The sequence below is a fragment of the Chlamydotis macqueenii genome, chromosome 1 (assembly GCF_036417535.1).
Source record: "Chlamydotis macqueenii isolate bChlMac1 chromosome 1, bChlMac1.mat, whole genome shotgun sequence".
NCBI classification, from domain to species: Eukaryota; Metazoa; Chordata; class Aves; order Otidiformes; family Otididae; genus Chlamydotis; species Chlamydotis macqueenii.
Window position 1 is genome coordinate 3340051 of NC_141556.1, and position 20638 is coordinate 3360688.

The window sequence follows — 20638 nt, forward strand, 5'->3', positions numbered from 1 at the left end:
TAACTACCAGTAGATGTTTTTTAAATTTCCTTCTCTTTGGAGGACAGTTTGAAGAGCATCTCTCAATGTTACCTTTTATTCTTTTTACATCTAGAATTCGTGAAGGGTGAAAATTAATTGTTCTTGCTCATCATTTTGCCACTGAAAATGTGAAGCTGTCGAGGCTTTCTGTAATCTGTTATAATGGAGGCAACAATTTTCCAAGCAGAAACTGAATAGCTGGTGCTGCAGATAGATCCCAGACTTCTACTCATTAATAGGTAATTAATGCTTGTCAACAATATATGTTTATCTAAATGACGATCTATTTGAGACTGTTCTGTCTCAGACCCTTCATTTTCAGTGCTTTGGGTCTGAGTTCCTGCTCACCTCCCACCCCTGCAATTCTCCCAGATAAACTGCTACCACAGATATTTTAAGCGTATCGCCTGATCCTTTAATTCCTTTCTGGGGAAAGGTTTATTTCAAAAAGATTATTCTTTTTGCTCCAAAACCAGCTCAGCATTTCTAAGTTCAGGCACACAACTTGCAAATGACTGGATCCTAATAACAGCTCGTTGCAATCCGTCAATGCTCGATGAATTGAATTCAGTGAACCAGCATCTCCCCGTGGAAGTTTATTCTGCTGACACTTTCCTCACCAGACCCCACCACAACCTGTCCTGCAGTTCTGTCCTTGCAGCGGGCACTGGCAGTGACTCTGCACATTCATTGCAGGAGAGAAATTGCCCAGGACAATTAATAAGATGATTTTTTAATTTTTTTCCCCTCAAATTTTAATTCTAAACAGCATCCACGGAGATGCATTTGCAAGCAAAGGTAGAAAAGCAAAAAAACCCCAGTTTTAGAGCTTAGTGCTTTAGCGTGATTTTTAATTAGAAATCAAATTAACCTAGAAGTTTAGAAGTCTTAACTGCAGTTCACCAGATTATAAACCAGTCTCTAGATCTTAGACATTGCAGAGATGCCCAATAGAAGTCTCTCCCTTTTGTAGGATGCTTGCACCTTTTATGAAACTTCTGGCTCAACTTGACAGCAGGGATAGGAGAGAGAGAGAGGGGTGGATATTAGTTTTTATCAAGTCTGTCAATTCCTAAGTAATTAAGGAAGTATTTTATACAAAATGAAATTCTAATTTATTCTTTAATCTCAGTTATTTTGCCAGAATGGTTTCTTAGTGGAGTCTTTATGCTTAAAAGCACCCCTGGGCATTTGTTACCCATCTGTGTGATGATGGGGTAGCTGGTGGCCTTTAGCTCTGTTTTGTTGCTGTATCCATCTCGTCATTCAAAGAATAAGCCTTCTGATAAATGGCAATGTCAACTAAAAGGTTAATATTTTTAAAAGCTACATAGATCTTTATTTAGCTGCCATTTTGTGGCAGTCATGCAGTCGTATTAGGAGGAGTTTGCCAGTTTCGAGGCTGACTAATTGGTCTCCACGCTATCCTTTTCAAGAAGAACCATGCATCAACTTCTGCCTGACAAATTGTACCAAAAATAAAAAAAAAAAATCACAAACAAAGCCAAGGAAATTGAGAAGCTAGTACTAAACTATGACTAAATACTCTGTTGAAATGGAATTTTACTGAGATCAGACCAGTAAATCAGACCTATTACAAGTCATAGGAAAATTCATTATTTTATGAAAGGATTAAGATTTGTGCAGAAAAATAGACATGGTTTTGGGGCAACTGTTGAGTCAATCTGATTTTTCATTCAAAAAACCAGTTTTGGTGAATTTTCATACGATACTCTGAATTAAAATTTAGGAAGTCAGAGGAGGTCAAGTAGTAGGAACTACCAGTGATACTCTCACTGATAGTACAGGGCATTTAAATACAAAACTCGTTTCTGTAATTTCCCATATAAGAATGTTTAGGATTCTTGTTAATTGAGGAATTAGTAACGGAAAATTGCAAAATTTTCAATAATGCAAAAAAAAAAAAAGAGCAGTAGAAAAAATTGAGAGGGAAGAATACTTAAAATGGCAAGGAGATCATTAATCCTTTGGCTTTCGTTATCTTCAAGACCTCTTAGTGTAGTAGCTGGAAATACAGGTGAGAATCCCTCTTGTGCTGTTCTTCTCATGAGTACACTGCACTTGGGGCAGAGCAGGCAGTGGAGGATACGACTTGGTTTTGGTTGTATGGACAGGTTGGTGAGGCTCTGAGCAACGTGATCTGCTCCTTGCAGGGGGGTTGGACTAGATGACCTTTAAAGGTCCCTTCCAATCCAAACCATTCTATGAATCTATGTTTCTATGTCTTCTGTAGATGGTGATCAGAACTGGGGTTTTGGAAGATCAGTCCTCTGTTAGAAGCCTTGTTGACATGTTCCTTTTTGCATTTCGCTTGGTTTCTTTTATTTGTAAATGTCACTGTTTTCCCGAACATCTCTCCAATATCTTTGACCAAATCAGTGAGACAATCAGGGGCTTTTTTGAAGCCCTGCTGCCTGGTCTAATCAGATGGGAATTCAATTAGTTAGTCTCAGCTTGGCAAATACGACTTACACCACCAATCAACGTCCTCCTCTTTCCCAATGTTGCCAGTGTCACAAATACTCTAAATCTGTAATGCACTGCAAAACAGCAGAAAATTCAGATCCATGCATTAACATTTGAGGGTGTTGAAATAGTCATAGTAGATGTGGCACTTCAGGACATGGTTTAGTAGGCATGGTGGTGTTAGGTTGATGGTTGGACTTGATGATCTTGTAGGTCTCTTCTAACCTTAAGATTCCATGCTCCTGCTGCTCCTTGCAGAGTGGTTGGACTAGATGACCTTTAAAGGTCCCTTCCAACCCAAACCATTATATGATTCCATGATTCTATGATTTCACTGTGAATTGTCTTAAAAATCTATACTGTTGATAGTTCACAAAAGGGTCAATTTAAAACCTCAGGAAAAATATGTGGAAAAGGGAATCCTAACACAGCAAACTAATTGTCGGAACATTCATGCATCAGCAGAAAACAAAACACATTTATGGTGATGATAAACTTCATCTCCACTGTCTGTGTGGCTGATCTAGAAGCGGTAATTTGTACTTGTCTTGCAAATATGGCAATTACTGTAGCAGTCCCATTATAGGCCTGGCCGCTGGGTCAGGCAACTTGTCTTCTGGAATCTGCATCCTGATAGAGAAAATGTAGTTTAAAGCTGAGCAAGACGAAACCCATCTGCAATAATAATAATAATAACAGTAAAAAAAAAAGTTTTCATTTCACACAAGGTCTATATGCTTAGCTGAGCTCTTTTCAGCACAGGCTGACAATTATCATTGAAACTATTTGGTGACTACTTATAAATTCATAGAATTGAAAGCCAAAAGAGACCGGCGTGATTGCCTAATGTGATCTGCATAACTCAGGTCACAGAGCTCCTCTGGGAGATGTCTGCTCTGAGCCCCCAGCTCAGCAATACTGCATATCTTTTAGCAAAACAAACCGTCTGAGCTAAACATTTCCAGGGATTTGGTACATGCCTTTCTAAACATCCACCATTAGCACCAGGCAATCCCCCCAGTCCCGGAGGTTCACGACATCCTTGTGAGCTGCAGATACGCCCTAACTCTCGCTGTGCATGCAGGAAAAAAGCATGCTTCAGGTTAATTCTGCCTCCCATATAGTCTCCCTTCATAAGCAATGGAGATAAATGTTCCTGGATGGTGTTTATGTCCCTTTCAGAGATGCTTTGACTGGATGAAGTGAGTTGGAGATGAAATAACTTGTGGAAATATGGTCTCTGGCCAGGGAGGGGCTTAAGCTGTGCTCCTACCTGGCTGGGCTTCCCTCCTGCACGGATTATGTCTGTCTCCAAAGGTATGAATAAGATACCCAAACAGGGAAGGATGTCTGGAGATGCTGATTCAGGAGCAATGGCTGAAATAAGAAAAAAAAAAGCTAAGTACAAAACATCACTTTTCCTTCACCTCCCTTGGGACAGGGACCTATAAAATCTGCGTGTACTTTGGAGAAGATAAAGGAGGGGCATAAGCTCCTTCATTTTCCTAAAACACAAGCCAAAATGGTGATGTTGTAACTCACAAAGTTAAAGCCGGAGATGTACAGCTCTCCTCAGGTAAAATCCCAGGCAACTGGAAGTAAACTTTCCTCCTCGTCTATTATTTTGGTGAGATTTGAAACTGATCCACAGCTATCCTCTGGTTTTATTATACATTCCTAATTTCCTGCTCTCCATAAATGCTGAGAAAAACCACTCTCCTGATTGTGTGGGTGAGGATTTTTCTCAACACCCACTGTTTGGTTAATAGACCAAGGGCAGGGATTGCCATTTTGGGAAGAGGCAGGCTGTAATCCTCGGGAAGCAGAGGTGATATTGTTCCTTCAGGATGTGCATTATTGCCACAACACTGCACGCGTGTGGATAGGTAAGAGACAGACAGACAGATATTGTAGATTGGTAAAAGACTGAGAAAAGCTGTAGTTATAATTTTACGGTTCACTGGTGTGAAATGGAATCCGTTAAATAAAATAAAAAAAAAACGTTCCCCACAAGCTCCTTTCTGTATGGTATAAATCTGCCAGCGCTTGCAAATGCCGTTAGCTGGCTGCCGGGGTTGCATGTGTGCATGCATGGGAGCACACACGCACGTCTCTGCATGTGTGAGGAGGAGCGTGATGCTGAGTGATCGGTACCTCTGGTCCTCTCTGGTGACCCTATGGGTTCTACAAGTTGTGACTGAAAGGAGGGGAAATCCAGCACATAGACCTCAGGAGAGGGGATTTCATCTGCCTCACCTTCACTCCACTTTGGCCAGTGCATCAGAGGGTTTCTTAAACCAAGATACGTCTGGCCACAGTGGTATTTAGATAGTGGCTAGATTGCTTTAATAAAACCTATGTCAATTCTCATGCCAACAAAGGCATAAGTGTGTTTGACCTTCAGACAGCCTCTTCAGTGCTGTGCCTGACCTTCTTCTAATCCCTGATACTTTTTTTTCCCCCTTTTCCCTTCCTGGATGTCTGAGAACCACAGGTTCTTCTTCTTCAGTAGGGTGCTGACTCTTGTGTGCACGTGTTTGCATTAGCTGGAGAAAAGCAAGAATAAAGAGGAGCAATGAGGAGGTCACTGCTACTGCTTCCAAGATGGGGAAGTCAGATGTCCCAGGCTCTGCAAGTAGACTTCAAACTCTTTGAAGCCACTGGCTTCTTTTGGGGATATGGGTGAGACCTGGATAAAAGGGTCTAGGAGGGTCAGCAGGGTCCTGCCAAGGGACACAATCCCATTTGCAATGCCAGTGGTGTGCATGTGAGCCCAATGAGAGGTGCTGGGGCTGTCCTGAGAGTGAGGGGGCTTCACCGTCCCGGCTGCTGGAGGTGAATAGGAGGAGTGAGTTCTTTGAGCTCCTTGTGTTTCAGATGGGCTCTCCAAGGGCCTGGTCTTGCTCCTTGGTCTCATTTATTTCCCCTTGCATTGTGTGCCAAACAGGCCTCCCTTCTTCTTTGTGACCAAGGACAAAAGAGTATTTTTGAGGGTTTTTTTTTTTGGTTTTTTTGTTTTTTTTTTTTCATGGAGTGGCATGCACTGTGAAATGCACCCGAGCGAATCCCCCAGTCCAAATCAGATTGTAGGCTTTTGTAAGCGATGCCCACAAGAGAGGTAGGTGTAATAAGAGACGTGGAGCCAGCGTGGCTTTGATCTCTGAGGTGGAGGGCTCCTTTAAGATGCTTCAGTAAGTTAATTCTGCTCTCTTTCAAGATGCCAGTTTGGGAACCACCTGGATGGAGTTGGCAAAGGCTTTGTGGGGTCCCTTGGGTCTCCGTGCTTTATGTAGAGGCCAGCTGGCAGCCTTCATCTCACGGTCGTCCAACACCGTCACCGCTCCCAGATTCCAGTCCTTGCCCCCCTGGGCAGTGCTCCTGCTCAGCAGCGCCTTTTGTGAGTTCAATGTCTGGCAGCAAGGAGCTGAAATGGGATCTCGCTGTTTCATACAGTACCAAAGGGGTAACAGGCAGTGTTGAGGGCCTTAAATCAGATTTGAATCAGCTATCTATAGGGACAAAAGTGCTGTTTCTCTACAGGTGTTTTTCCCCAAGAAATCTGGTGTCGTGCATGTCTTTCCATAAAAAGAAAGGTGCAGTGGGAGTCTCAGCCTTCTGCTTTGGCTGGAAAAAAAATATGAAAAAAATTGCAGGAGTGGAAAGAAAGGAGAAACTGATTGGACAAATGAAGAATCTTGTGTGCACAAGCTTAAGGATCGATGCAAAAGCCTGAATTCAGAGTTATCACCAGAAGCCAGGAGAAAGGATGACCCATGCATGCTTTTGGATGCCAGCAAAACCAGTTCATTAATGCTGCTGTACCTCAGTGGTGCATATAGCCACAGGGCAACCACAATTTTGAGGGTCATTTCATCCTCAGGAACCACACCTCCTAACAGCCCCACAGGTTCCCTGTGCCCAGATCCATCCTATCTAACGTCAGGCTGTCCACCAAGGGGTTTTAGAGAGATGTAAAGCTAAAATATGCAGACACTGGATAGTGCAGGGTCATTCTGAGAGGGAATTTGCACACCTGAGACCTGAAATGCCCTGTATCGGCTACCCTAAGGAATATATTAACAACTGAGGTGCATCAGTGAGACTTCTGCTTTAGTGATTCATGGTGGTTAGAAGGGGTAATATTAAGTAGTAATGTCCCTAGACAAGTCTGAAGCTTCTGATGCTTACTGCTGAATAGGACCAAATGGCAGTTGACTAGAATATTTTTATGAAAAATAAGACATTTTTCATTCTTGGAGGAAGTAGGTGATTTATTCTTTAAGGAAATAACGGAAGTTTTTTTTTCGTGTGGATGCCCTGTCTTTACCCTTCGATACAGCACTTGAGTCAACATCATAGCCTGTTCCCATTTAAAAAAAAAAACACCTAAAAATAGCAAAAAGAGGTCTCTGAAATGGCTTAATACTTGACAGGTCCCGAAGACCCTGAGGGTTTTCCTAGTAGTATTCTCCAGGGATCAATATTAGGCCCAGGCTATTGAAAATTTTCATGAATGAGCAGGAAGTTGATATTAAATCCTACAGGTAAAATATTCAGTGGTGTGATGATTAGCTCAGCATTAATGATGATGAGGATAGAGCAGTTGGGTGACTTTGACTCCCTCAAGCCAAACAAATGCAAACTTCCCTGCTTCGTAAGGAGGAATGTAAGTCAGGCTGGAAAGTGGGAGACGTGTCCTAGAAAGCAATGCCTGAAATGAATGAGCGAATCATTTCTTTACATCCTTGCTTAGGGTTTCTCCTCATCTAGCCGATAGCAGAAACAGACTGACACCATCCTGCATCCTTGGAGGGGTGCAAGAGAGTTGTCAAGTTGTAGTCATGCTCTGCTGTCAGCTCTGGAGTCTCCTTTTGTAAAAAAAAACCACTGAGAAATAGGAAAAAGAGCACTGAAGACCCCAGAAATAAATATTTGTAGGGGATGCGAAGGTATGATTTCCTCAAAGGGATTGAAAGAATCTCAGTCCATTTAATTTATGAGAAGGAAGATTAAGGAATGACTTGATTAGCATGTCTGAGCATCTTCATGGGGCAAAACCAACAGGCTTAAAAGGCTCTTCAACCTAAAGAAGAAAAATAGAATAAGAATGAGTGGTTGGAAGCCAAAGACAGATGAATTCATGTGGAAAGTAAAGCATGTACAAGCCTTTTATGGTGTTAATGATTAACTGGAACAAACTGCCTGTGAAATGGAGGATTCTCCATTTCTTGGTATCTTCACATCAAAATGAGAGGTCTTTCTAGGCAACATGCTGTAGCTAAAACCAGATTATTTGGTTCAGTATAAGGGTAGGTGGGAGAAATTTAGTGGCTAGTGATGTACAGGGGGTGAGAACAGATTATCTAATGGTCCCTTCTGACCTTAAATACTATGCATTTATATGATCTCTGAATTAAATGTCCTTGACCTTTCATTTTATGGCCAGATGAATGTCTGAGAAAGCTGTGAAATCACGTGTAGTGCTTGCTGAACCAGGTTACACACTTAATCTATTGAAATACAGGCACTGGGGGCTGGGATGGAGCAACCCCCATTGCACTCAGTAGGAATTCTGCATTTCAAGCCCTCTATGAATTGAAGTGCTTCAGAGAGGGAGCTGGGCATTGCCAGGAACAACTTCTCACTTATTCCACACTGAAACAAAGAGCAGAGATATCTAAAGGCAAATAAATATGCCTCAAAATAGTTGCCTGCATCTCTGCCTGGTAGTTGTCTTTTTGGCAGTACTAATGACCACCCAAACCTTGAGAGCACACCGGGCTCTCACAGGCGTCAGCTGAACAGTAAACTCTGGTTTTCTCTCATTTAATAAACTGAGCTATATACTTAAGGGCTCGGAAAGAGCCTGCTTCACATTTTCTCCCTGGATCTTGGTTAACTCTTGACTGAAACGCTCTGTAACGCTGTTGGTGGTGAGTGCTTTGATAGCCCTGGGAAGTCATAGTTCTGTGTCTCTAGGTTGGGTTACTGTATGTTTGCTGCAGCTTAGGATCAATTGCCAGCAAATGTTATCATGGCTCTCCCTGCCTCAGATCTTAAGTTTTTGGTTTGCAGATTAACTGTTGTGACCTCATAACTCTTCCGCTGATGGTATCACTCCAATTGACGCTGCCTTTGGCAGGCTGCGGAGCTCATATCAGACAAGATTTGACTGCACCACATGAAGAATGACTTATAAAAGGAGAGGAGGTAGTGATGAGAGGGAAGAGGTTGAAAGGAGGGGTACCTGTGAGGCTATCTGGGAAGAAAACAAATGCCCGTTTTCATAGCAAGGAGAAGCATGTCCTCTGAGGAGCTGTGTGAAGCTTAGTACCACCGTAAGCTCACATCGCTAAAAGCAATTGAGAGCACACAGCTTTGAGAGTTACCTGCCATTTGCTGAGCCTGTGATAAAGCAGTTTTAATCACAGTTTAAGCTGATGTGTTTTCCTTTACAGCTGGGATGAGCCTGAAGGATATGCACGGTCATGTACGTCAAGCTGAGAGGTGGCACCCTGATAAAGGCAGTAGCTTAATAGGTTTTGGTGACTGGGACAGTGCCTGAGAATCCAGGGAGGAGAGAAGTGGAGAAGGTTATAAAGAGGTGACGTAGGCCACCTTTCACCCAACATTTGGCTAACAAGGATAAGTAAATAAATAGTCAAAAGAGAAGGGGAAGCAGGATGATCAGAGGTATGAAGTGGTCTCCATGTGCGGTGTGACTGAAGAAGCAGGAGCTCCTCAGTGTACGAAGAGGTGAGCTGGGGTATATGGTTCAGATTGGTGAAGTTATGAATGGCAGAAGGGGATGGATAGGAAGTGACTGTTCACCACCTCTGCAAATAAAAGAACTACAGGGCATGAAATTAAACTGTTGAAAATCAAGTCCTGAACAAGCCAGAGGAGATGATTCCTTCAAGCAGTGGGCTCTGGACCTGTAAAACTCCCTGACAAAGCATGTTGTGGATGCAAAAAGTCAATGTGGTCTCAAGGATAAACCAGAAAATTAAAGAAAGATCTGTTCAGGTTATGGAACAGAGACACATATGACTTGGAAATTCCTGTGAATGAAAATAGCTAGAGGCGGGGCAGCTACTGGGGACATATCATATATGCTTACCCTGTTCTTCTGCTTTCCTTAGTGCCGTAAGGCCATGACTGAAAACAAGGAACTGGGACATGCGGAATGTTTATCTCAACCAGTAGAGTTGTTTTTATGTGCTGTTACAGGGGATTTTAAGTCTGATCACATCTGAAGAAAAGGGCATTTTTCAAACTGTCTGCCACAATTTCTGCTGCTTGACAACACTTGTAAGGGTTGTATAATCCTGTACAAGGGAATTAGATCAACATGATCAGTCCTTCATGAACCACATGGTTCATCAAGCGATGGAGCTAGCAACCCAGGAGAGAGTGAGGGTGGCTGGGGACAGAGCTTAGGCAAAGTTCCTCCATGCAATGGGATGAAAACATATTAACCCAGGGAGATGATGGGAGTTTAAAGGTAGGATTTGAAGTGATGATAGGATTAACTCAATGGGAGTTGACAACAAGAAGACATGATAGTCTACCTAAGAGGGGTGCTGAGGTGAATAAATCTGCAGGAGGATGCTCCTTGATAACTGAGGGTAAGGATAGGAACATAGAATCATAGAATCAGAATGGTTAGAGTTGGAAGGGACCTTCAAAGGTCATCCAGTCCAACCCCCCTGCCAGGAGCAGGGACATCTCCAACCAGATCAGGTTGCTCAGAGCCCGGTCCAATCTGGCCTTGAACGTTTCCAGGGATGGGGCTTCCACCACCTCTCTGGGCAACTTGTTCCAGTGTTCTATAACTCGCATTGTAAAAATTTTTTTCCTAATATCCAATCTAAATCTTCCTTCCTCTATTTTAAAACCATTACCCCTCGTCCTATCACAACAGGCCCTACTGAACAGCCTCTCCCCATCTTTCTTGTAGGCCCCCTTGAGGTACTGGAAGACCGCTGTAAGGTCTCCCCAGAGCCTCCTCTTCTCCAGGCTTAACAGCCCCAATTCTCTCAGCCTGGCCTCATAGGAAAGGTGCTCCAGCCCTCTGATCATCTTTGTGGCCTCCTCTGGACCCTCTCCAACTGGTCCATGTCCTTCTTATGTTGGGGGCTCCAGAACTGGACACAGTACTCCAGGTGGGGTCTCACCAGGGCAGAGTAGAGGGGGAGAATCACCTCTGGAAAGATGGTAGAGCAAGGTGTCCTGGAAAGTAGCCATCACTAGTAGAAGCAACTATTAACTTCTCCCTGTGTTCTTTAATTGTTCATGCCTCCACTAGGAGCCTTCAAGCAATGCTGGACTTCAAGAAAGTCCATTGCAGTGACATAAATTCCATTACAGGTCCCAATTAAATCTATATATAGTCTTTATAGACCCTGGGTAACGATCTATCCCTTGCTCAGCAGGCATGCTTCAGTAACCACACAGGCACTGGCTCTCATTAAGCCTGGACTGGCCCTGCATTAATAGTGACATGAGGCTCTATTTTGAAGGCTTTTGAACACAAACGTTTTGCCAAAACTCTTTTTTTTTTTTTTATAGTTTACAGACGGAAATACTTGACCACAGGGTAAAGTGGTGAACAAGGCAGGGGGGATCCGAAGCTACCTGGACCTGGTGGGGAGAAACACAGATTGACTACTACGGACAGAGAAAGTTGGCCAGAGCTGATGGTTTGCAGGCTGGGTGAGAAGGTGGCTGGTTTAATCAGGCTTGGGTAAAATCACTTGACACTCCTTCCACACCTCCAAACTGGTGAACTGTGATTTTTACAAGGGACAAGGATTCGTTATAAATTTCCTGCCTTGTAAAGCAAGCACATCAGCATGCTGATGGGATGCACTGTTGCTATCCCAGGTGAGGAAGTGTTTGGCATTCTTGGTAAGGAAAACCAAGAGTGAATTTAGAGGAAAGCTGAAGGAGGTTCAGCACTGAAACCTCTAGATACATGCTCTTCAGTCTCCAGATTGCCAGCCATACCTGTGGCTAGCCATACTCCTAGCTTCTCCTGAAGCATTGATGCTTTTGGGAGAAGAGTAATTGCGGAGTGGTAGACTTCTTTGAAGAAGGCACAGTATAGGGTGTAGGGCGAGCAGGGGGAACCTGGGAAATCACCAAGCCTTCGAGAAAAGGACTGAGATAATCTTTGTTATCTGAGTGTCTGTTCCTTTGTAAATAAAGCCAGAACAGGGAGCAGGAATGGGCTTGGATGCAGCAAAGCACGAGCGCTGTATTTACAGAGCAGATGGTGAAAGGCACTTGTTCAAACACAGTCCGTGTCATCACACAAGGTCTTTTGAGTTCCTGGAACAGAGTGGATTTCCTCTACCACTCTCCCAGTGACTAAAGAAAGTGTTTTGCATTGTTACTGGTTATTCTGATGCTATAATTAGGAAGAGGGGAGAGCTTAGCATGTTTGGGGATTGTTTGCAGTGGCAAGATTAGAGGAATAAAAGAAAATGAAGTATGGCATTGATGTGGGATTCACCTCACCCAGTGTTTGCTGTGTATGTTGTAAATGTCTCCATCTGACCTGGCTGTCTAAACTTCTTTGTGTTCAGTGGAGAGACATAGGCACATCCAGGGGCGTGATTTATCTCATTCCTGGTAGACATCTAAAACAGAACACACAAATCCTACCCTGCAAAAAGTCTCTCCTTCAACAGAGCCTGGGTTTCTAGCTTAGACTTAGACTCTGATGTTGAAGACAGACTTTGGTGAGAGGGTTAAACCCTTGCTTTGCAGAGCTCCTACGTCGGAGCTGTTCCCCACAAGCTGCAAGATTTACAGACTTTATGGATCAGAAGTGAAGCCTTCCCAAAGTCCTCAACTTGGCTTTCCTGAGCCAGCTGTAAAGCAGGGTTCTATCAAGGGAGGCATGGAGAAGAGAATTGCACTGCAAGGGGTGCAAAGAAAATTGCAGTGCTGTAGGAAAACCAATAGCAATCTCATCGTGAGAGCATCTGATGGGAACTGACATCTCTCAGCCTTACCCTAAAGGATTCTGGGGCTATTGACAGAAAGAATGCGGGCAACAAATCTTTCTATATCTCTCCTTGCTTTACCTCTGTTTGTGTGAGTGGCATGGGATTGTGGCTGGGGATTTGCTCTGGCAATGCCGAAGCAAAGATGTCTCTCAGCAAAGACGTGCGGGACAGCTCAGGGCAAGGAAGAGGAGAGGAGGAGAAGCAGCACATGCACAGCTGTAGGTAGGAAGCCCTTTGTGAACAAGTATATTTGGACAGGTAATTTACCCTGCCACACAGCGGGACATAGACCCCCAGTTTAATTATTGTATCATTTGTCCTTGACAGCTACTGCTGCTTCCAATTAACTCTCCTTAATTAGAGCCTCCAATTTTCCAAGTGTGTATGCGTGGATTTACTGGGAAGAGAGCTACAATGAAGAGGAAGAGCTTGGGGGTGTCTGATGAGAAATGACATTCCCTGTCCCAGTGGGACTGGCAAGTTATTTACTTATCATGCTGGAGTGGCAGGCTGGGATCAAACCCAGAACCTCATCACTACCCGCCCCCCCAGGAGCATCTCCTCCCCCACCAGTTTTACAGCCATCTACGTGTGTGAGTCCTGTTTCTTACTGGTATAACTAACACGTGCTTCAGTTCTCTGGGCTTTTTTTTTCCTACGTTCCTGCTTTTTGCTGAGTTTGTAGGTCGAGTGGATGAGGTGTAGGATCTCAAACATGACAGAGGAATCCAAGTTCCCTTTGTCTGTAATTCAGGCCGAATTAAAATTTGCACCCTGGGATGCCATGCAAGTGATCGAACATCTTCACTGACTCTGTTAAGGGTGCAGAATCTAGTTCCACCAGTTGTGTCTTAGGTGTTTTTTGCCTTGCTCTATTTAATAAACAGTGTTATCATGAACACTCTATTCAAGGCCCTGAAATCAAATAAGCTCCTCTCTTAATCTTTCTGCAGTTTTTCAGGGCTGGCTGAGTCTTGAAAGATAGCAGCATTCACAGAACCCACATGGCTTGACAGAGTTACTGTTCAGTGTTTTGGAAATGTGTTTTTTTGACTGTTGGGAAGGAAATTGGCTACTTAAGATGCCTTTTTGTACATTTAAATTAACTTAGTCCATCAGACTAAATAAATCCTGCCACTGTATTAACATCCAGTTATAACAGCAGAGATTGAGCAATAATTCACGTTTTGACCAGAATGTTGGCAGTTTAAGAGGAAAAAAAAAGTAATGTATATTGAAGTAAAAAAGTAAAAAATGGGAGCCAGAAAATTATGACTGAGCACATAGCAGGAGCTTTTGTGAATATATAATGGCAGAAGCGGGAGCCAAATTTCTAACGGGATTAGCTGTTACTGTCTATCAGATCCAAAAACCTTAATCATTTTGTTTTAAATTACTTTCTGTAACTCATTCATGCTAGCAATAGAGAGTGGAAGTGAGGCCGGGAGCTTGAGAAGCTGCAGTTTCGATTTTAGGCTGGATCAGAGGTGATGATGGCCCCAGTGTTGTGTGAAAAGCCCTGAAGTTGTATGTAGTAGATGAGCTCTGGACTGTACAGCAGTTTGCAGGTTTTGCCAGGTTTTTCAAGATGTCCTTGTGAGCCAGAAACTCATGAATGATTTCTTTGGGGACTGGTGAATGAACGTGTTGATGAAGGGAAATATCTTTCCAAATCCTGCTGTAGCTATGGCAGCTGGACCTGCTTATTGTTTTCTTGCTGCCCTTGAGAAGGACATCAGATTTACTCACTATTTGTCTGACCCTGGTTCTGGGATTGCATCTCACTCTGGATAGCTGTGAGCAGGGGACAGCCTAGGTGGTGAAGCTGCCTGAGAGGTACAGGTCCTGACCTTTTGGTCTCCCTTCAAGCAAGATGCTAGTGGTGAGGCTCCTGGGTCTTTCAGTCTTGCACAACAGTGATCTTGGAAATGCTGTGGTGGGCTGGGTGCTCTGGAAACGCTGCCTATCTCGGAGGTGATCAGAGATCATCTGTCCCTCTGGTCTGCTACAGACAGAGCCTTGGAAGCACAGCAGCTCCTCAATGTCCATGAGGTGTGTGGACAGGGATCTATATGAACCTTACCTTCATTTCTTCAGTATTTAAATGAACTCAAAGTCTAAATACATTGTACTTAATAACTTAGTGTTCAATAATCAGGTCTTTCCTTGCATGAACTTGCTCAGATACCTTAAGTTCACATATTCAAAGACATTTAGATAGTGTCTACTTCAGCTGCATGAGGCCCCACTTTCAGCTTCAACTCTTGCTGGTAAAATTAGGGTATGCGCTTCATCATACAGGGGATATAAGCCCTTAAAATAACAGCAACCTCTTCTTACATACATGTATTGCTCTAGCATAGTGAGGCCAAAATATCAGTTAAGCCATGACCACTGCAGGAATATAAATAACTCTAACCCGGCTCGTAGTGTCCCCAAATGAAGCACACCTTGCTTTTATTAATCCACTGTCTTCTGAAACCCTGGTTATATGTGCTGCGAAATGTTGAATCCAAGTTCTACCACGGTAAAAGACCAGCAGTAGGGAGCCTCACCGAGGCTGGTAAACGACCTTGAAAAGTTTGTTAGACTTTCCAAGGGTGGAGAAGAGGTGGAAGGAGTAATTACAGTGTAGTTTACAATGGAGATTTCAACCTTCAGTGCTGTCTAGTCCCTTCATCGCAGTGAATAATGACAAGGCACTGTAATTGGGAGGCTGCATGGACTTTTCTTTTTCAAATATTTTAGGGGCAGCATAAAAAGCTGACTGTTCCCAGGGGGCACGGTCAGTTCTCAAAAGTTTCAACTTGGGAAGCTGAGCTGAATTAATTACAGTTTGTGTTCCCAAGGAAAATAAGACCTCTGATGTGCCTTATTTGCTTGATGTTCTTTTTCTTTTCGGCTGACGACCCCTAGGTGGCTTTTCTTTCAGTCGCAGCTCCTTTGTTTTTTGTAGTTTCTTTCTTTATTAATTAGAAGGTCTGACACTTACAGCCCAAGACATTTATCAGCGTGGTACAATTTTAATTAATCTCACAATAAAGCCACTTGAGGTGAACTCGTAAAAGGTCTCTCATACAGTAGGAATAAAACATAGCGATGCAAATGGTGGCACAGCACACCTACTACTCTGGTGTGCTTGACGGGACGTGGGATGCAGCTTGGTGCAAGCTCATACAGCATCGCTGTGCTCTCTGGGACAGCAACACAAGCAAGATGTGCTCCCACACAACATACAAACTATAGGCTGTATAAACTGAGTACCCTAAACACACTGAAAAGGAAGCATTTTTGCAAAGATGGAGTCCCAGTAGGTTCCTCCTACCTCTGAAAGAAGCTTGGATATCCTTTGATGGCTAATTAAATAATAATAATAATAATAATAATAATAATAATAATAATAATAATAATAATAATAATAATACCTACACATTGCTTTTAATGTACATTTTTGGTAGCAATTTGCCAAGAAATAGCAAATTTCAGTCCTCTAGGGCTTCTCTCTTGTACATATGTCGTAATCACAAGTGGATTTTGACTCAGAACATTCAAACCCAAAAACAGTAGATGTTGGAAAAGTGCATGTTCTGATCTAAACTTTTTAAGCAAGGCTCACTTCTAGAAGACAGATGTAAACTAGCTCAGAAACTGAAGTTCAGAAAAACTATCTACAGCTAATGAGGATAAATCAAGCAGCACCATATGTTAAACTAAGAGTCGTTTGGATAGGAACTGTATAGCCAATCCCAGTTGTGTTCACAAATTTCTAATTGCAAGGTGGAGATTGCAAAATTGATTGCGTCTGGATTGAGGACTGACAGATTTACAGACTTTCAAAATGGAATTACTTGTGTCTTTTTGCAAGTACTCTGATGTTCAAAGTGCAGACATGGTCAAGCTACATGTGATCAAGGAAGAATAATTCACAATATATTTTTCTCAGGTGAAAATAACAGATGGGAATGGCCAACACAACATTTTACAAGATCTCCACCCTTTCATGTGTTCTTGTAAAAAGTTGTATATCTTTGGAAGTTGGACGCAACACAGACCATTGGGTGTTCAGCATAGGTCTAGTCAGGTGAAGTCCTGGGGCATGCAATTTATATTTTATGAAGTTGATACCTTCTTGACCTGAAGCTTAAGGAAGGTGGAACGATTGCATTCATGGCCAAGCCATTTTACCTTTGAAACTTCTTGATATTTACAGAAGTTTGAATTACTTTCTCCCCATTTTGATCTTCCCATTTTTGTTACTCTGTGGTCTGTCCTGATTATGTTCCTGTGCTCATGGCAATAGATTCAATTCGAGAAAGATGTTTTTGTGGAGTATTTTTTTTTTCACATTCTCCTTTATTTTCATTTAAAAGCTTTCAGTAGACGCAGTTGCTTTCTTCAGGTGACTTGACAAAGGCAATGGTGCAATGGTAAATAAATCCCATCATGTTTCTGTCTAGCGTTTTCTAAAGCTACTGCCACCTGCCAGAGGTAAAAATACAGATTTTCAGCTTTTGCTTATAGGCTATCAACTACCATGTGGGCTGTTTATATAGGGGTTAGGAAGTCAATTTCTGATATGAACAGAAAAGGTGTTCATAGATAGCTGGATTTTTGCCTGATATATATTTATATATAAAAGCCAGTTCTTGGTTCATTTACAGGTGCAATCAGAATGAAACTTAATCTGTCACTTCACAGCTCAAACTCTCTTGAATGTTACACCAAATAAAAAATTGTCACTAGGACCCAGGTATATTCCCTTGTTGTTTGTCACGAGTAACTGTTCTGCAGTTTATGGTTGGCAGTTCTCAGTGGTGTTTCATCGGGATAATGCCACACTATATCATCTGAAGGAATAAACTCTCCCTGCTGACATGAGCTGGGGTGAAGGCACTGACAATTGACTGTATATCACTGAAGTTCTCTGAAGCTTATTCAATGGAAAAGAAACTATCAGGTCATTGGGCCCAAATTGTATGTTTGGCTTCAAAAGAAGTAAGGGGCTTACAAAACCTAATAGGAATCATAAGGCTCTGGTCTGTTAGACAGGAGGTCAGGCTAGGCAGTCCCTTCTGTCTTTGAAATCTCCAACTGAAATAATTCAATTAAAAGAAAAATAAAGATAATAAAATGCAGTATTTCATCAGTAGATGGATGTTTCAGGCCCACCTCTAATGCCTTCTGAGCTGCAAAGTCAGGGTGATGGCAAGCTCATTCAGTACCCAGGGTGGTAGCCTTTGTCCTTTTCCTGTTGGGAGAAACCTCTCTGAGGACGAGACAACTGATGGTTGGAAAGATGCATGGGCAGTGAGGAGTGGACCTAATGCTCTCTTGGACTGGTGGCGGTGCGGGAGGTAATGTGAGGGAAAAGAAGACATTATGTGATCTCAGTTCTCACAGGAAGGAACAGGGTCCACAACTGGAGTGTAGGAGAGCGTTGAGATCCAGTGAGTTTAACTTGCTGCAGAAGATCACCTGTTGTTTAGTTGTCTCAAGGTACCAGGTCACCGCAGTCTGCACACACCCTGTCTGATTTGTTGATTCCCTGTAAAACTGTGCAAGTGGGGTCATCTGGCCATGAAGTGTGAAAGGACATGGCGAAGAGGGGAAGGCCACAGGGTGGCCACTGTGCTGATTTCAACAGGGGTTGCACCAAGTTGAGTGCTGATCTGGACAGAGGTTGTATCAGGTTGAATCCTGGAGCAATCTGCAACCATATCCCCCTGTCTGCCCCAGGCCTGCTGAGCTCTACAGGGATGTCCCTCTGAGAGGACAGACACCAGGGGAAGAGGACAGGGAGGGTGTCACCGCTGTCAAGTCATTATGGGCATTGTGGAGCCCTGTGAAAAGCCTGACAGGTTGTCCCCTTTCCTCCTGCAGCTCACTCGGGTGCCCGTGGAGTCGTGTAGCCAGTACGAGACCTGCAGCAAGTGCCTGGGCTCAGGCGACCCTCACTGTGGATGGTGTGTTCTTCACAACACGTAAGTACCTGCTGGTGTTTGCCACAGTCCCAGCTCTGCTTTTAACCCAACCATCTTCCCTCAATGGCTGAGGAAACACATGGTGAAAGGAAATGGCTTCAAGTCGTGGCAGGAGAGGTTTAGATTGGATATTAGGAAAAATTTCTTTACTGAAAGAGTGGTCAGGCACTGGAATAGGCTGCCCAAGGGAGTGGTGGAGTTATCACCATTTCGTTATTCAACAGTACTGCCTTACCCAGTGCCTTGCAGAGAGCACTGGATCCAGGTGTCCTCAGGACTGGGTGATTAGCTCATTGGCTTTATTTTCTGCAGACTTTTTAATGATGCTATTGATCTTGAAGTTTCCTCTCTGCAGCCGTCACTGCCAGTGATCTCCTCCTGCGGAGAGCTCTCTGCCAAAGCTGTGGAGAGGGAGGTGTCAGATTGGCTGAGCTCCTGGCTATGAGTGGCAGGGTGAACTCATTTGCCAAGAACCTCTCAGCAGAGACAGTGGCTGGAAAGTGCGTTGGATCTGTCTAACCAAACGTCTCCAGCTGAGCGTGGCTCTGCAGGGTGCTGTCACTCCAAGTCTCACAGTGTCCTTGGCAACAATGGAGGGTTTTTCTGCTGGACCTTGCTATTGCAGTGTGTCTATCTTCTCCAGCTGAGTTCACCTCTGAATTCTTCCTGTTGCATTGCAAATTCTCCTGGAGACAGTGATCCAGTTGAAGTGATCCTCTTTGCTACCATTCCTTTCTGGAAGAGAAGAAAAGGGAACAAACCGGTACTGTACTCCAACCTTCTGTAGATGTTTTTTAGCTTCTGTGACCCTCATAGTCTACTTAAGACCCACAATAGTCTACTTGGTTTCAGATCAGATCTAGGTGACCCATGCAGACCCTGTCCAAAAACTGGACTCAGGCTCAGAAATTCTTCAAGGGATCCTTGACAAACCAGTCCTGCATTGTGGTCTGGTAGACATGAACCCATAAAACTTATACCCTGCTGACTTGAGGATATTTCCAATTGATATACAACTCTACAGTATGTTTCCATCTCATCTTATCCTCCATCTGTCCTACAGAGCACTGTGTGTTTTGCTGTCAATAGAGGTACAGCACAGACTATGCACAAGCAGAAAGCATGGATTTGGCCGTTGATTGTACGACAGCAATGCTAGATATTTCATCTCCTGCCATCCAGGGTCAGTGGCAACAAGCAATCAATACCTCCAGCAATAAATTCCCAAAAGGAGAGAAAAGGGGCAGAGACAACTGCAGATTGCCCAGCAGCTCGTTGTGAAGGAGTGTCAGAAATGTGATGGTTGGTGATAAGGAAGAGTGGCAGCAACGACTCATTTAGAACAAGAAACCCCCGTACAGACTCGGTCCTTCAGGAAGAAGTTTGGCGTCACAGCTGGACCTGGTTGATGGCAGGATCCCCGTGCCCTCCTCCCTCTGGTTATTTAACCTCTGTTTCCTTAAGTGGAAAAGAAAGGCATCTCTTATTTACATACCTTGCAGCAGGGTCACTGAGATTCATTCCCTGTGGATTTTTTTTTGAAGCAATTGGGAGGCAAATCTTATCAAATCCTACTCCAGTCTGCTCCTTCCCCCTAGTTTCCATTGCAGTCAAGAAATCTGATTTCCAGTCCTAGTTTGGAAGGGGTTTTGAGTGCAACCTCAGATACTCCTCTCTGGGTCTCAGTTTCCCCATCCTTCTAGGTAGGATCCAATTACATCCCATTCAACAAGATTTGGCTGTGTAGGATACTCAGGGTAAGGGTGCCATAATACTAAGTCTCTTATGAGAACTTTTTGCACATCAGAACCCATCGAGATTCATTAACAGACTCTTCCTCAAGTGGGATGCATCACCAACGACCCCCGCAGAAGGCTCTCTGGGGAAACGTGCCATCAGCATTTCCCCTCGTGAGCTCTTTTCCTTCCCAGTCAGGAATCCCAGGGGCTTTGCAGTGCATGGCTGAATCCAGCTGTGCTGAGGTGGGAGTTGTTTTGTGAAAGGGATGGAAGAGGCAGTTGGGCTGTGCAAGAATTGTGGTGGAGTGGTACTGGAAACCAGACTGCTTGTGGGCAAAGCCTTGCCTTTCACTCGCCTTTCTCCTCCAGTATAAACCATCAAGAGGAACAGTGG

At 43.6% G+C, this 20638-nt stretch overlaps 1 protein-coding gene across 1 annotated transcript in view; it reads left to right on the top strand.

The window, feature by feature from the left end:
* The window catches only part of PLXNA4 (plexin A4), a 414876-nt gene that overhangs the window by 247509 nt on the left and 146729 nt on the right, over positions 1–20638 (top strand). The window contains exon 4 of the mRNA XM_086744556.1: positions 18405–18505. Within this exon, the coding sequence (XP_086600682.1) occupies positions 18405–18505 (101 nt within the window). The remainder of the gene's footprint in view (positions 1–18404; positions 18506–20638) is intronic.